Genomic DNA, 17,840 nt, shown 5'->3' with positions numbered 1-17,840 from the left:
CAGCTGCATATTGAATCCATACTCTGGCCCTCCAGCAGAGGGCAGGATGGGTCTCTGCTTTGAGATAACGCTGCATCGTGGTATTTATTCTTGAGACATTACTGTGGATGAATTGCATATTACATCCGTTTCCTCCGCTCTCCTCTTTTTATCAGGCCCGAAGCAGTTCACAGTAAGTCAATGTAAAGTAGGACACCTACAGTTGTATTGATGTTTAAAAGACAACATGAGTGAAACCTTGAACTGCTCACAACAAATGTCCCTAAAATACTGTTGGGCTCTTTATATTACAATAGTTAGTCAGTTATAAGCGACAATTTTCCTCTATTTTCCATTTTGGATGCCTCTGTCAGATTAATGCCTGATAAAAGGTTCAGTCAGTATTTTATTTTGAATACTAGTCATTAATAGTTTCTTTTGATGCCCCTCCTGATGTTGCTTCAGACATGATGTTGTAGGACACGTGACTTTATCGCAGCATTGCTTTCTGACCCACATAGATCTCTTCTATCTATTGTACTTTTTCATACAGACACTGTTTATGGATAGCGGTACAGAATAAGTTTTTTTTTTAAGTATTTGCCAACAGGCTTCGGGAAAAGAGGGTCAACGATGGTCACCATCGACAAGACTGAACATTACAATCCTCTATACTTCTTCCGTGTTTAAGGCAGTGGCTCCCCTCTCAATGTGTGGGTCAACACAGCAACGTACCTTGAATTACAAACTATTTTTGCCAGCAAACATTTTTCCGCCTGCAGCTCTCTTGGTGGTCTCTTGGTGCACCTCACAAACTGTGGACTAGAAAATACTCACATGGATTACACACATTGGAGGACATTTTCTTTCGTTAGCTGAGTTTTAATAAAGGATTTCTAAGGCTAGTTGAGACCAATCTAACGGGTGCTGGGGGTCTCGAGTGAAGTGTGTGTGCGTGACAAAAGAGTGAGTGAGTGTGTGTGACTGTGTGTATGGGTATAGTTCTCTCAGTTTGATGTGCAAACACAGCTAAGCAGAGCCTGTTGTCATTTTCTGAGGCACTGCACTCCAAATGACCAAATCTTTATTTTGTTACTCTCAGAGGAATGATTCCATAGTTATTAGTTTAATATTTTTCTTAGTTTACTTGTAAGGTTATGTTCATACGGGGAGCTACTAATAACATTTAGTTGAAGAGAACCATGTTTTTTTTTTTTTTCTTTTCGGTACAGCTGGTTTCATTTGATTGTACTCTATATTTTCTGTAATTCATTTGAAATCAAATTAAATTATAACATTAAAGATTAAATCTCCTTGTAGGCTTTTTGCATCATGCTCCGGGGTTGATTCCAGTATTTTTTCAACTTAATGAAATGTAGTTTTGACAACTTTGAAACCAAGTAATAAATTAACAAAATGTATTTACCTCCAGAGTTGTATTCTTGCTAGAAGGCTTTGAAAAATAAAACTAGACAATAGCATCAAGTGTAAGCACCGCACACCTGAATAATACACACTGTCTGTAGTAATGAGACTGTGTTGTCAGTATTACTATGCCAAAATTTAAATATAGTATATGATGTGGTAAGATAGTATAACATATTAACATAATATAGTATGATATAGCATTGTATGGTATGTATGTCTAATATATATAGATATGTGCAATATAATATAGTAATAATTTAGTATACAATAATAGTATAGTGCAGCAGTATGACTGAATGTCAAATGCACTATGGTATATGTTAGCTCACTGTATTGGATAAAGTGTATCATATAATAGAATGATAGGCTCCTTTATAGTATGAAATAAATATTGTAGTAGGCTGAGTATTTAACAGTTAACAATGAATACAGAAAAACTGTATTTGTGTTTTTCGGTCATAAAACCCCATTTACCTGGTAAATAAACAGTTAGCTGGAATATGTTCAAACACCTTAACGTGCAACAACATTCTGTTGTTACGGCAACCGAGGGTTTTTAATCGATCTCAATCCAGACGACAGATTGAAACCCAGATCTAGACCCAGAATAAAGGATGGACATGCACCTCAAAAAAACACAACAAGAACCGGGTCCGCAAACCAGAGACACGGGCCAGGATCCAGCGGATCAGATTCCGCTTGACGTGACCGGAAATGGGTCCAAAACTTGCACAGACCACATATCCTCAGTTGGCGCAAGTTCTGAATTTGAAGACGGGAGGTTACCACCGATATCAACCCTTTCCAACAAACTAAAAACGGTCCCCGAGAGGCTGGATACGCCACGGGATGCAGCTGGAGAACCCCTGAACCCAGATCCAGTCCACCTCACAACCTCACCCGTACTCAGAGGTGACAGTCCGGTCACCAGCTTTACCATCCCGCCCACGGAGGAAGGTAGAGTATGCCACAGGGCCTGTGTGTGGTAGTCCTGCTGGGATGTGTACCGAAGCAGAGACACAGGAAAATAAAGATGAAATGTTTGGAATAACACAAATTAAAACATCATAATTATGAGATACTAAATCAAATTACAATTGTGAAGTGACATTTTGACATTCAAATCATGAGATACTAAAATACAATTATTATTACATTAAGTCAAAAACAATAACTGAGTTTTTATTGTGTCAATCGGTAATCTTAAGTTTCTTGCAATCAGCATTTGTTATGAGCTTCAATATACAGAACTCCAAAATCATCACAGACCAATCATCTGTGCCCTAAAATGTATTTAATAATGATAGGCGAAGAAAAAAAAAACAATCAGCATTTCATTAGGTGTTTTGTCTATCATGTGTATTTTAGCTGTAAACCATTTTTGTTGTCTTACAGATTACTGAGGGAATCTTTGTCTAAATAAGTGATGAATAATGTAACATAAACCGTGAGTGCAATTCTGAATGTTTTCTACAACTGTGAGCGAACAAATCAGTCTCCCCAAATGTCCTCTTCAGATCTGAAGCAGTTGCAGTCTGGCCAAGACAAGAATGGATACATTAAACGGCCAGCAAATGCCTTTATTGTGTGGTCTCATATCCACCGGCAATACGCCCTTCGCAAAATCTGCCCTGGAGCCGACATGATAGACACCAGCATTGTGCTGGGCTGTGAGTGGTCCAAGCTCAGTCAGGAGGAGAAGAGGCCCTACTATGAAGTGGCTCACAAACTGAAATACATGCATAGACAGCAATTCCCTGGTATGGTCAATACTGATGAGAGGATAATGAACATTTACTGCAAGTTCACTGTCAAGTCACAGTAGGATGTGTTCAGTTTGAATCTGTTCTGGTATGGATGGTGAACCTCTGACTCTCTGCTTTGTTATATCACACCAGATTATGAGTTCCGCCCCCAGAAGAAGAAAGTGTGTTTATCCTCAGGGCAGGGAGCAGGACAAGACCTTGGTATTTCCTTCTCACAGGCAGTGGCTCCAGCTCAGTCCCAGTTGAAAGAACCCAGCATGCATCCATGTCCCACCATGATGCCCTACTACACAGTGGGCTACCATCCGTACCCACGTTTTACCCCATGTCATCAAATGGGCCTCCACTCCGGGATTAACCGTCCAAGGTAAGGCATCTTCAGTGAAATATTCCAGCTAGCCGATGTGTGAGAGCTGGTTCATATCCTTCAATATAGCCCATGTACTGAATTTATTTTGATAATGCATAAATTATAGCAAATATTAATCATTAAATGTTTATTTTTACTGTCAACCCACAGGATCACACAGACATACAAAAACACTTTTTTCCTTTAGATTTCTTTAAAGCCGCAGCAAGTAGAACGTGTTTTGTTTCAAGCAAGATTGCTCAGTTTTACACACTGAATGTTGCATGATACTTTAAGAGGGTGTACAGATTCCCAGAATTCACAGTTCAGTGACATTTGCTCTGAACCATTGAAATGGAGCATTTTCTAATTGACTTCCTGTGTGCTTATGTCACGTTTTTCTGCCAAAATGCCAGCAGCTCCACGGAGGAAGTGAGGAATTACCACCACACTCACCTGCAGAGGGACCAAAGCTCATCAGAGAGTCTGAAGCAGCCAGATGTTGACACCAGGCCGCAGCGTCCAGCTACCAACAAAGAGTAGACAACACTGGCAGTGATATTTAGAAGAATCATACATTTCATTTTTATTGCAAAATAAATAAAATTCTCTGTGACTGTATCTGTTGGTCAGCTTTTATATTCTAAATGTTCCAATACAAATAAATGTTCTGTCTTTGTTTGGATTTGAATAATTTCTAGTGGACACAAATTAATGCTATGGAACCCCCAAAACAAATGATATCTGCGTGTAAAAAACATAATGTTACCTGAGGGGGAGTTTTTCCTTTCCAGAGGATAGTACAGGTCGTAAAGCCCTCTGAGGCACATTTGTGATTTGTGATATTTGGCTGTACAAATAAAATGTAATTGATTGTCAGCTGTAAAATATATTGTGCACTGGTACTTTATGAGTAATGTGTCTAACACACTATTCCACTGCAAACCAATCAAGAAAGATTACATGACATTAATTTGGCAGACAATTTTGTTCATGAGTGGACATTAATATTTTGCTTCTGGAATGTTTTTAAGGTTTTAGCATGCAGATTTTGTTATGGATTTGACTTTTATGCAAGTATCTTTTTGAATACAGGACATCCCAAAACAGTGCAGTGGTTTTCCCCTGTCGTAGACTATTACTATTTTTAAGTTTTTCCCACCACTGTTCACAACAATGGACTCACAAAATACCCACAGAATACAAAATACCCAGCACCGCAGAGAGAGAGAAGGTAATGGGCTATGCGGAGAGTGGTCGTGATCAAGAGTCCAATTAAATATCAACAACACCCTGCTGCTGGACTAAACAAAGACATTATGAAGAACGAGACCCAGTGATTGCTTGGCCAAACCACAGTGAGAAAAACATCATCCAATCAGAGCTCAGAGAACTCGGTCTGCGCTATGATTGACAGCCACGCTCAGCGAATACGAGAAGCGGAAACCACTTAGGGGCGTTTCCAGGAAGAGAGTGGTTACATTTTCCTGTAATGGCGGAGCAGACCGAGAGCGAGGCTATCGGGTTCAACGACAACAGGTCAGATAATAGCGGCTAATGTGTCTACATGAATATGAGCTCAGTGTACTATTAACCACAAGCCCACATTGCATATGGAGTTGGGTAGAATTGTTTTTGGTTGAGAGATTGTGATAAACAGTGGTCTTACTTCTTCATGTAGCCGTGCTAGCTAACTAGCTTCTAGCTAACTAGCCTGTGTTGCCAAGCGGCTCGTCTCTGCTCTCCGCTCGTGGCACGCGGTAAACACAGGCAGCCAGATCAAACATGGCCAGATGTTTTCCTCTCTCACCAGGCTTCCTTCTTCACCAGGCCCCGAATGTGTGTTCGGACACGGCTCCTATCTTACGTGTGCGTTCTGTGCTCACATGTTAATGTACAATAGTCAGCTAGCTAAGCTATGCTACATTAATTAGTAAGCAGGGGCACACAACTCCGTCCATTCAGTGTTTTGAATGGACTGGCTTTCTGTTAACGTTAGCCTAGTTAGTAGTAAACGCGACTATCTTGAGTGTTTGATTTGTTTTATGATCTAAGCATGTAACGTCACCATGACCAACAGGATATCACCTTAACGAACATGTGGAATAATAAACACCTCCGAGCTACACAACGGACAGTAACGCTACTTCCGTTACACCTCAAGGCTCCATAAACATCACGTCACGTTTCTCCAGCTCATTTACTGTACAAACATCATCAGAACCTTAGCTAAACTAAGCCATGTTTATTTTTCATTTGTGCAGGTGGTTCTCTGTAATGTTATAAGCATCAGAAATGAGCCTTATGTAGCAAAAGGTTGAGAACCACATGTATAGACATGGCATAAAATGAATTATGATGCCCAGCCTTACCTGTAGATAGTTACTTTTAAAGCATTATATCTACCTGCAGCATGACAAGTTTACTACTGATCAAAGTGCTCCTATCAGAGGGTTTTTGTTGATGCTACACTTACAACACTGGTTGTAACTTGATATTGTGTTGTGTGCTAGAATGGTGCAGCAGGCAGTACGGTTCCGCGGCCCTGCGCCTGCACCTGCGCCTGCCCAGACCCCAGTGTTACGAGGCCCACCTCCACTCCTGCGGCCGCCGCCACCTCCTTTTGGGATGATGAGGGGACCCCCGCCGCGACCCCCGTTTGCACGTCCTCCCTTTGACCCCAACATGCCGCCCATTCCACCTCCAGGAAGCATGCCTCCACCCATTGGACCCCCCCATCTACAGGTGACTGTTGCCCACATGCATGCTTTTCTTTGTAGACGTGTAGACTGTTAACTCTGCCTGCAGTGATGTTACACACACCATTAATACAGAGAAATACAAAGACTCAAATTAGTCTAGGAATAGGACGGTATAGGATTTTATCGCGGATTGTGATAGGAAAGAACATAAGAAAACAACACACTGTTGCTATTTGTACCCTTTATTTATGTGGGGGGGGGTTGTTGTTCACTAAAAGAGATATCTTTCCTATCTGTGATGCAATCCTTTTTTTATTTACAAAATGTAAGGTAAAACATGATTCCAGTATGTTTTAATGCTGTTTGACGAGTTGTGTGCATATTTTGCTGATTATTGGGTCAATATCATGATTCGCAATTATTTTGGCCTGGGTAATTGTTACATGAAAATGTCATACGCCCCATGTCCAGTGAAGCCATTTGGCAAAGAGATTGACAATCAAAGAAAGCTTTAGTCCTCTCTGGCACGAATACCAGCGGTACTAGCTCCTAGAACAAGACAGAACCCAGGAGGAATATGACTAAAACCAATTAATATTCCTTTTGAATGATACAATTTGATGACTCGAGCCTCCTGATTTGACTTCAGAGGTTTTAAGTGCCGGCTGCTGGCTAAAGAGTCCGTTGCTTGTCTACCTGGCCACCAGGGAGGACTCTAATTGGGCAATGTATATTCCCAGTCCTGCTCCTTTTTCAAAGTCTGAAAATGTAATACTGGGTCTTTATCTTTTTGCTGCAGAGACCTCCGTTCCTTCCCCCTCCCATGGGGAACCTGCCTCCTCCTCCAGGAATGCTGTTTCCTCCTGGGATGCCCCCCGTTCCTGCATCTGGAGCCCCTGCACTCAACCCTACAGAGGAGATCTGGGTAGAGAACAAGACGCCCGAGGGAAAGGTAAGCTCGAGATCACACATAAGCACATCGCTGGGCCACTATACTTGTCTGGAAAATGAATTAATGATTCATGTTTTTACAGTCTTTTAATGTTTTTCCAAAAGTGTATTTGAATATAACACTTAAGACAGAGACATAATTGGTATTACTGGGGGGTTGTTGTTGATAATATTTTGATGATATGCGACTTTAGATAGACGGCTGATTTAATGGTGCTAATCACTTGATTGCATTTGCAGCTTTGCCGGTTTTGAAAACTAGAAATGCACACTGCTTAAAGTAGCCACTGTCTCACTATACATTATCATTTGTCATTTGTTTCACTTGGAAATCCCCTTCTCATTAATATCTTTAATATTGGACTGGATATTGTGCTGCCATTCTAAACTAAGTCATTTTGGGATACGTCTTGCTTCATAAGCAGGTGTGCAACTTATAACTTTAGCTTGAATGTCAATATAATCAACAAAATTGGTTGTCACTATATACACAAACATTTTGTTGTGCGATTACGGGGGTGGATGATAAATATATTCTAGTTACTTTTAGTTCCCTAATGAGTGTTTTCTTGTCCATTATCCCCTCTAAAGGCATATTACTATAACGCCAGGACCAGAGAGTCATCGTGGAGTAAACCGGATGGTGTGAAAATCATCCAGCAGTCTGAACTCAACCCTCTTCTTGTAGCCGGGTCGGGTCCGAGTGCTGGGGTGACTGCAGCTGTTAGCTCGAGCAGTGTCAACACTACAGCCAGCACAACATCCGCAGCGTCCTTTACTCAGGCCCCGTCCACAGCTCCCTCCCGCACACTCGCCTCCAGTCCAGACTCCACCAGCCCCTCCCCCTCTGTGACCATCGCAGGTACGGTCACAGTCTAATATGGACCCCACACACACGCACACACATACACACTACAGCAACAATACAAATCTTGTTTACGTGTGTCTTTATATCCAAAAGCCACTGTTGTAGCCGACCTGTCCCCTGTTGCCACAGTGTCCTCAACGGTTGCTGTATCTCCAGTCACTGTGGTAACTGTGTCCACGGTGCCCTCCCCGGTTACGGCGGTGCAGACCATGCCTCTGCAGACCATGCCTCTGCAGACCATGTCGCTGCAGAACATGCCGTTGCAGAACATGCCGCTGCAGAACATGCCGCTGCAGAACATGCCGCTGCAGAACATGCCGCTGCAGAACATGCCGCTGCTTCCTGCAGGTCTGCCTCACGGTGTGGGCCAGCCCAATGCAACCATGCCTTCCTTCCCCCCTGTCATGGTGCCTCCTTTCAGGGTGCCCTTGCCGGGCATGCACATCCCTCTGCCAGGTAAGAACTACAGACTAAGAACTAGAAACAATATCTAGCTGCTGCTATCACTGTGCTAATAAGAGGAACTGCTGATTAAATACATTTGGAATCAGGTAAAATACTGCAATAAGCTATCTTGCAGATCTATTGGTCAGGCTCCATGAAAGAACTTTCAGTACGACGTGTTGAAATTAGAGATGTCCTGAGTCAGGGGACCGATCCGGGCTAAGAGTGATACGTCTTCTCTCTCGCGGATTGTGTGTCTCTGTTACACATTCATCCATGTCAGATCAATAATTGAAGTTGTTGATTTTAACAGTTTTGAACCAGGCCCTTTGACATTTGGATTAAATGGCTCATGAAAGCTATGGTGGGCCACATTTCGTAGGCTACACCTGTTATTTCAATGTGTTAGTCAATACATAGATCTGGTGCTGCTATGTGAATGTAAATAACGGATTAGGTATCAGCAGATATCTATTATGTAAGGGCCACAAAAACTTGACCGGGACACCCCGAGGAGAAAGTGTGTTTCTGCTGGTAAGTTAAGCGGTTAAGATTACTCCATTACTCTGATGCTAATGAGCTACTTAGCGTAGTTTTGTGACAACTGATATGTAGTTTACAGTCTCTGTAAAAACAAACTCAGCAATGTGGGTACATGTTTGATTACGACAAAAAACAGAAGGTAGCCAGTGGACTCTAGCTGTTATCACATGAAGGAGGATTATAGGAACATCAACAAGTCTTGAGTGCAGTAGCTTGAATTTAAATGTAGGTTAATGTAAATGCACTTGTGTGTTTGCTTTCATGTTTTTTCTTTTCTCTGTTTTTTTTGTCGTCTTTGATTCCTTGTTTTTTTTCTCTCTGTCCCTCATTTTGACATCATTTGATGAAAGATGTGAATTCTTGTTAATTCTCTCTGTATATTGTGTCCTTTGTGGACGAAGTGTCAGACTTACAATCCGATGGGGATAGTTTTAGATTAGGGCTGATTGTTATTAAGCTGACAAATATCTGACGGAGAGCTTCCTGATTGACTTTAGATCTGTGGTGTTCCAACATTATGCGTTCACTACTTGAGATGTGATTTCTGTTTTTCTTTTTCTGTTTATCATAATTGTTAATGTAGCAATAGCCTCCAAATTAATCCTATTTTGTAAACCTAATGTACACTGTGCTCATTCCCAACACGTCTAAATACATTACGGGCTCATAAGTGTCATAACAATGAGTTAACAATAAGGCACAGTCCAAACCATGAAGGCCTGCTGTGTTCACCCAGATGCTTGCTTGTCCGTTGTTCTTGCAGGTGTAGCAATGATGCAGATAGTAGGTGCCCCCTGTGTAAAGGCCGGCCCCAATGGTAAACACCCAGCCGCTCGCGCATCAGATCTACAGTAGAAGGCATGGTAGTGAATGGTGTCTATATGAGTCACATGGTATATATGGGAACCCTCAAACAGTGGCATGGTGGTGAATGCAGTGAACATGATCCATCCGGTGTACAGTGGACTCTTCTTCCATTCCAACAGACAGAAACAGATTTAAAAACTATTCCTGGGTGCAAACGGAGTATTCAGCTCTCACTAAATGATGAATGTCCAGTTGTTTGGCTCTTGGTAAATGAGAGACATAGTTAGATGTGGCTGAGCTGTTGATTGTTAGGATCAGTCATTTTGAGGCGTGTTTTTGGTGAAATGGAAACGTGTTAAAACCGACTCAGTTAGTTCCCATAATGCTAGCTGGCTGCTTTAACCAAGTAGAGATTCAGTAGGATTACAGCAGTACGGGCTACATGTTGTGGTTGTGTGTTGTCTTCCTTTGTGGCATGGTTGTGTGAGTGTGTGGTCACTGCTTTGTTTGTTTGTTTGTTTTGTGTATGTGGCCAATGTTGTCAATGAGTTATGTTCCTTTAGACTTGAGCCGTTTCTTCCACAAAATGATAATCTTGATCTTTTTTGTATTCACTTGTCTAATAATCTAATCCTCTAGATGCCCCGGCAAAAGGTTTAGAGGGACAGCCCTTTTTAAGTTGTATTCTCTCTTTCTCACCTGGGAAATGACATTTCACAAATGAATGTACAAACGAATGCCTATTCTAGAGTATAGTCCACTTGACAGAAAAACGAGCCTCCGCCAATCCTGGTCTGTCTTTCCCCTCTCTGTCTAATGACAGGCATGCTTCCCGGCATGGGCCCGCCTTTAGTTTCCATGATGCACCCACAGCTGGCTCTCTCGGCAGCTTCCGCCTCCATGGCCGGCGCATTGCATCTCCCTGAGTGGTCAGAGTACAAAACAGCTGATGGGAAAATGTACTACTACAACAACCGAACACTGGAGTCCACCTGGGAGAAACCACTGGCCCTGGTGGAAAAAGGTAGGCACTGCTGACTAATGCGCGCACACACACACACACACACACACACACACACACACACACACACACACACACACACACACACACACACACACACACACACACACACACACACACACACACACACACACACACACACAATCGTTGCCAGCTCCAACATGATGAGATGATCTGCCAGGCCTGTAGTGGAACATAAATGGATTTGGTGGATGATGTGCGCTAGGGCTTGGGTTGGTTTCCAGTATCACCTTTATCAAAAGCTTTACCCACTTTGCTTTTCTTCTCATTAACACCACATTTGCAAGACGAGCTTTACCTCCGATCCAACATTATCTGTCCTAAGACTTACCAGGGTCACTTGCAGCAGCTACACTTCCAGAACATGAAGCCCTGGCAGAATTGATGATTGACGAGCTGCCTTTGTTGAGCTACACTACTCTTCTTGTAGTTACCTCACTGTTTGTGTGTTGCCTTTTCTCCACGCTGTCTTCAGAGAAAGAAGCAGAACGGCTCAAGGAGCGTCTGGCCCAGGAGGAAGCTGAGGCGATGGAGATGGAGATGGAGGAGGAAAACAAAGCAGAAAACACTAACAATGTGAAAGAGGTATGCGACTGGTTGAATTACCTGATTGTACAAAAAAAAACTCAAATCTTTTAATTCCCAGGTACATTGTTGCTGCACATTTTACAATGTTTTGCATCAATCTGGTGCACTTAGAGCAAGTTTAAGAGGCTAGAGCTATGAAGAACGTTGTGCTCTAGCAGAATGTAACTAAGGACATTTAGGCTACTCAGGTACTGTACTTAAGTACAAGTTTCAGGTACTTGTGTTGTACTTGAGTATTTTCATTTTATGTAACTTTATACTTGTACCCAACTACATCTCAGGAGGAAATATTATACTTTTAATTTCACTACATTTATTTGACATTATTAGTTACTAGTCGTAGATTGAGACTAGTAACAAATTCCCTCCTTCACAGCCATTGGCAGTTGTGTGGCCTCTTATTTATGGTAGATTATAATTCAGAGTGTAAGAAATGCTGTACACTGCTCATAATCTACACCTCATTACTATTCGACATGTACTATAATGATATATAATGAAAGACACACTTCTGAAATAAAACACACACAAAATAAAAGAATATAGTAAAGATATTGTTTAATAGTGTGAATGCAATAGTAATGAGAACTGATTTTTGCCTTCAAGGAGCCTAAAGAGGAAGAGATGACAGAGGAGGAAAAAGCAGCTCAGAAAGCAAGACCAGTAGCCACCAACCCAATCCCTGGCACGCCATGGTACGCACACCCCAGCCCACACATCACTCTACGCCACTTTATTTCAATCAACCTCATGCCTTTTTTTAATTTAATTTTTTTAATATCAGGTGTGTGGTATGGACGGGTGATGAACGCGTGTTCTTCTACAACCCCACAACACGGCTGTCCATGTGGGACCGGCCCGAGGAGCTGGTTGGTCGAGCGGACGTCGACAAGCACATCCAGGAGCCGCCGCACAAGAGAGGCCTGGATGACGGCAAGAAGACAGGTGTGGACAAACGCTCCTTCACACACAGTCAGTGACAAAGGCATTCAGCGCAGCACTTCTGATAATCGGGAAATACAAGCCAATTATTTGATTGGCTTTAATGATGCATTTAATATGTGTGTCTGTGTTCAGGTGTCAATAAGGAGGAGCCAGAATTAGCCATTACTACTGAAGAAAATCAGGACGAGGAACCGACCAAAGCTAAAAAGAGGAAGTAAGTCGAGTGTGTCTCCTTTTACTTATTGCTATAGTGCCGGGGCGCCCCAGTACATCACCTGTCAGAGCGGGTGCTCCATGTCCTAAGCTGGTGTCCCGACAGCAGCGGCCCGCGTTCTAATCCGACCCGCAGCCCTCTGCTGCATGTCTGTCCCTCCCTCCCTCCCTCCCTGTCTTTCTTCAGCTGTATCTAATAGTTTATGTCTCTAAAAAATATATATTGTCAATCTTCCTGAAACCTTCTCTTGTATTTTCCTTTCTTTTCTTTCTACTTCGTCTCTTGACCTTTGCCGTTTCACCCTCAGGAAGGAGGAGGTGAAGGAGGCGGCGGACTCTGAGAAGGAAGCAGCGATGGAGGCCGAGCTCCGAGCTGCCAGAGAACGAGCTGTAGTGCCGCTCGAGGCCCGGATGACCCAGTTCAGAGAAATGCTGCTGGAGAGAGGGGTAATGCAAATATGTGACATTTTTACATGGCAATGTTATACGTTACGTTCTATATTTTTTTTCTTTTCCCTTTACTCTACATAGACAACTTTTTTATATTGAACTGTCTTTCTAATGCATTGTCTATCTTATATGTAGGTGTCTGCTTTCTCGACTTGGGACAAAGAGCTTCATAAGATTGTGTTCGACCCACGTTACCTTCTGCTCAACCCAAAAGAGAGGAAACAGGTTCAGATTCTCTCTCTTTCATGTTTCCCTCTCTCCCCACACTGTTACTCATTCTCACAGTCTTGTGCCACATACTGGCCATTTATTTCCATGGTTCAGTCACAGTTTTGTGATTATGTCTTCTTCAGGTGTTCGATCAGTATGTGAAAACACGAGCAGAAGAGGAGAGGAAGGAGAAGAAGAACAAGCTGATGCAGGCCAAAGACGAGTTCAGGAGGATGATGGAGGAGGCAAAGTTCACACCAAGGTAAGGAAACAGGCCAGCTGTTTGTGTTTAAAAAGAGTGTCGATATTTATCACTAACTTTATTCTTATTATGACATTATTCTTCTGCGAGAGTAGGTTTTCTGACGTTTCTGTTTTATTTTAGAGCGCGAGTGAAACGGATATGTTTTTATGGAACAGTTATTTTACAATCCTCTTCTCCTTTTGGGAGTTTACTTGCAATATTTAATTTCACAATATATTATTAGTATTTAACGTATTATGTTATTGGTATTTTATTCTTATTTTATTGTTATTTTTTTCCAAAACTCTTTACAGAACAACGTTTAGTGAATTTGCAGTGAAGCACGGACGAGACCCGCGATTTAAGACCATAGAGAAGATGAAGGACCGGGAGGCCATCTTCATGGAATTCATCACCGCAATAAGGAAGAGAGAGAAAGAGGACTCCAAGTCCAGAGGAGAGAAGGTATCACCCGCTCACATAATAATGTCAATGCATGGTATCTCTCTAGACCACGACTGTGGTGGTATTTAGGTGAAAGAGGTCAGTTGACCATGAGATGAGGCCTTGCAGATCCTGCAGATGGTAAATCTCTTGGACAGATTTCCAGTTTTGATGCGTGTGTGTGTGTGTGTGTGTGTGTGTGTGTGTGTGTGTGTGTGTGTGTGTGTGTGTGTGTGTGTGTGTGTGTGTGTGTGTGCGCTCCCAGGTGAAGCTAGACTTCTATGATCTCCTAAGTGAGCAGCACATAGAGGTCGGCCATCGGTGGAGCAAAGTGAAGGAGAGGCTAGAGACCGACCCACGATACAAGGCTGTGGAGAGCTCCGCACTCAGAGAAGAACTTTTCAAACAGTACATGGAAAAACAAGCCAAGGTACGAGCACTTCTCTTCTAGGTGGATGATGGCTTTGATATGCATGTGCTAGTGACATGTGATCTGCATGACAGCAGCTGTGAACTTGGGTTGTATTATTTCAGGACTATACAACAACATATACGGGTTTCATTGACATGGAGCTAATAAATTCCCGTTGAGTAAAATCGAGTCAAAGCGTTTACGAATGTCGACTTCAGAAATGGACTAAATCATCTGTCGCAGATGATGAGAAGCTCCAAAACACTGAGACCCGAGAAATCATTTTAATCAATCTGTTATCAAGTATTCTACAAGACTACTCGACCTGTGAAAACGCATGAGAGTCAATATCCCTAGTATAAATACACCAAGTGTGTGTAATTGACTAGTAATGGAGAGTTCACGTCTCTGTTTTCGTACACGGTCCTCATTGTTGACATCGCATGACAAAACGAAACTGATGCCGACCTCGTGTGTCGTCCTCCGCAGAGCGTGGACCTCGACAAGGAGCGAGAGCTGGAGCGGCAGGCTCGTATCGAGGTCAGTCTCCGAGAGAGGGAGCGGGAGGTGCAGAAGGCTCGATCAGAGCAGACCAAAGAGATCGACCGAGAGAGAGAGCAGCACAAAAGGGAGGAGGCCATCCAGCATTTCAAAGCACTCATGTCTGATATGGTGAGGCACTCTGCAGCATATTTATTCCCCCATAATGTGATAAAATAAGTGAATTATATGAATTGTCATCAAAACCTAATCTTTTTGTGTCACTGGTAATTTTTTTACTCCCTCAAATTTGATCAGATTGACGGAGAAATAATCATTTTTGAACATTTGAGAAATGCAAGTATGTCGGCGGGAGCACAAGGCTGACTGGTGTTTTTTTGTCCACTTATTCCTCAGGTACGGTCTTCAGATGCAGCATGGTCAGACACTCGTCGTAACCTTCGAAAAGACCATCGCTGGGAGTCGGCGTCGCTGCTAGAGAGAGAGGAGAAGGAGAAGCTGTTTAACGAACACGTAGAAGCACTGGCCAAGAAGAAGAAAGAACATTTCAGGCAGCTACTCGATGAGACCAGCATGGTGAGAAGTAAAAAGGTGCAAAAAGCAGTAAAAGTTTCCAGTCACCTGTACTAAGATTTTCATTTTGTCTCCATTTGTTTTTTTCTTGTATGATCAATGACGCACAACCAGCATGGCAAGAAGGAACAGAACACTCTGCAGCAGTTGATGGCATGTCCATTTATCTTCTTTATCAATTAATATGATCGATTTATCCCCGTTTTGTTTTATAAGCTTATTGATGGATTTTTTTTTGTTGGTGTTGTAGATCACTCTGACAACCACATGGAAGGAGGTGAAGAAGGTTATCAAGGAGGACCCTCGCTGTATTAAGTTCTCCTCCAGCGACAGAGTAAGACATGCTGTTATGCTTGAGTTTTGTGACTCTAGTGACGGGTTGAGGCGCACTGTATAGTGTACAGAAATAATCTAGAAAGACCAAAACTATGAGCTCATCAGCCCAACATCGGCCGGCTTCTTTTTCATAAAATCCAAACACCGGTTATGAACTGATCAACATTTGTTGTCTGTCTTAAAGGTGTTTATGGTGGGAGTTGAATTAGGTTTCATCCATTTTATCTGAGTTTTGTGTCTGATGTTTTATTCTGTGTGTTTGCAGAAGAGACAACGGGAGTTTGAAGATTACATCAAAGACAAGTACATCACAGCCAAAGCTGATTTCAGAACCCTGCTGAAGGAGACAAAGTTCATCACATACCGGTGGGTACACTCACTTCACATACTAAGGCAATAGAAGTGTCTCTAATAGCAGTTGAAAAGATTACAAATCGTTTTGTTGCACATGTAATCAATATACACTGCTGATAAAACCAGTCAAATTGAGACACCAAATGTATTACTTACATTTGAAATAGTCTAGTCACTTTTTACCTTTTTTTTCATTTTAATTGTTTACCTCTGATCAATCACAGTGACTTTGTTGTTACGATATAAAATTGCACCCAATGAAGAGACTTAAGAGAGCAAATCTGAACAGCAGGTACTTAAATCTCAGAGAGAGGATACTGTTCATAGTATTACCGTACTTCTTTTGAGTGCCTTCTGCCTGTCTCACATCCTCTCTTCCCGTCAGGTCGAGAAAGCTGATCCAGGAGTCTGAGCAGCACCTGAAGGATGTGGAGAAGATCCTTCAGAACGACAAGCGGTACCTCGTTCTGGAGTGTGTCCCCGAGGAGCGCAGGAAGCTCATCATGTTCTACATCGAAGATCTAGACCGCCGTGGCCCTCCTCCCCCACCCACTGCCTCTGAGCCCACCCGACGCTCTACCAAGTGACCAATCCATCATCTTCTCGGCCGGTGCCCTACTCCTCCTTGCCCTCCCTTTGGCCAGAGCATGATCTCCCCCCGAAACTCACCCTGAGCCCCGCCTTTCAGGCCCACGGCTGGCCTCGCAGTGTTATTGCTGGGGCTCCAGTTGCTTAGAGATGTACCATAGAGATGAACGGTTATGGTCTCTGTGTTATGTCGCCTCTTAGCTCTGAAATAGCCCTTCATTTAAGGCAACAACAGGGAGCAGAGGTTACCTGAGCCCTCACCTCTGATCGGCCACATTAGAGGGAGAGGGATAGTGATGAGGCTGCTGCCCGAGCAGCAATAGAGGTGTAAGATAGCTGATGTAAATGATGACGACGAGCGTGTGTGAGAAAGCGTGTGTGTCGGTGTGCGCGACTGTGTTTGTGTATGGAGTGTGTGTGTGTGTGTGCGTGCATGTGTCTGAGGCGTCCTTAAGCCTTACTGCTCCACTTTGCCAGTCATTGTTTCAGCGGCTCAGTGTGAATATTAGTTTCTGCTCAGTGGTTTACTCTGATGTTGCAGCAGTTTCTCTGTTGAATGAAATAAAGGCAACTTCCACTGTTTTTCAATATGTCGTCCTGTGGATTTTCTTTTCTAAATGACATGTAGTCTATATATATATACACACACACACACACACACACACACACACACACACACACACACACACACACACACACACACACACACACACACACACACACACACACACACACACACACACACACACACACACACACACACACACACACACACACACACACACACACACACACACACACACTCACACACACTGAGGGTGACATGTTTTCTCTGATTAGAATTATATAATTATGATGGATCATACGTGACTCCGGTTCCGGAAGTGAATTTCTCATTCATTCACTCCAGTGAGGTTTCGGAACATTCTTTTACAAAGAGTTTTAAGCATACAACTAATCCCTCCAACTAAGACATGAATCGTGACAATAAAACATTTGATTTGTAGTAAAAAAAGAAAAACAACTTCGGAAATGTTAAAAGGAAAATGTAAAAAGTGCGTACATAGATATCTCGCGTTCACGGCTGTGATTGGTTGAAACAA

General features: G+C 42.7%; 1 protein-coding gene across 4 annotated transcripts; it reads left to right on the top strand.

Moving 5' to 3' along the window:
• Nucleotides 1-4,978: 4,978 nt before the first annotated feature.
• tcerg1b (transcription elongation regulator 1b (CA150)) lies at nt 4,979-17,317 on the top strand. Of its 4 annotated transcripts, none has more exons than XM_079171315.1 (22): nt 4,979-5,061; nt 6,036-6,267; nt 7,024-7,176; nt 7,767-8,037; nt 8,173-8,499; nt 9,794-9,847; nt 10,661-10,861; nt 11,355-11,464; nt 12,074-12,162; nt 12,252-12,439; nt 12,545-12,626; nt 12,934-13,072; nt 13,211-13,300; nt 13,429-13,547; nt 13,844-13,994; nt 14,239-14,403; nt 14,875-15,057; nt 15,283-15,462; nt 15,574-15,612; nt 15,710-15,793; nt 16,061-16,161; nt 16,535-17,317. In XM_079171315.1, exons 1-22 carry the CDS (start codon nt 5,015-5,017, stop codon nt 16,734-16,736), a joined length of 3,207 nt encoding a protein of 1,068 aa, XP_079027441.1. In that variant the 5' UTR covers nt 4,979-5,014; the 3' UTR covers nt 16,737-17,317. The 4 variants fall into 4 exon arrangements, with proteins under 4 accessions (XP_079027441.1, XP_079027439.1, XP_079027442.1 ...); XM_079171313.1 differs by having other exon boundaries at nt 5,011-5,061; nt 12,252-12,412; XM_079171316.1 differs by lacking the exon at nt 9,794-9,847 and having other exon boundaries at nt 5,011-5,061; nt 12,252-12,412.
• The last annotated feature ends 523 nt before the right edge of the window (nt 17,318-17,840 follow it).

The sequence above is a fragment of the Pholis gunnellus genome (genome assembly GCF_910591455.1).
Source record: "Pholis gunnellus genome assembly, chromosome: 13".
NCBI lineage: Eukaryota > Metazoa > Chordata > Actinopteri > Perciformes > Pholidae > Pholis > Pholis gunnellus.
This window is presented reverse-complemented; position numbering and strand designations above follow the sequence as displayed.

Excerpts from the sequence above, each read along its gene's own strand:
- tcerg1b (XM_079171315.1), top strand. The coding sequence starts at position 5,015 with ATGGCGGAGCAGACCGAGAGCGAGGCTATCGGGTTCAACGACAACAG. Across the intron at positions 10,862-11,354 it reads ACTGGCCCTGGTGGAAAAAG|AGAAAGAAGCAGAACGGCTC; the intron begins GTAGGCACTGCT and ends CGCTGTCTTCAG. Across the intron at positions 14,404-14,874 it reads ACATGGAAAAACAAGCCAAG|AGCGTGGACCTCGACAAGGA; the intron begins GTACGAGCACTT and ends CGTCCTCCGCAG.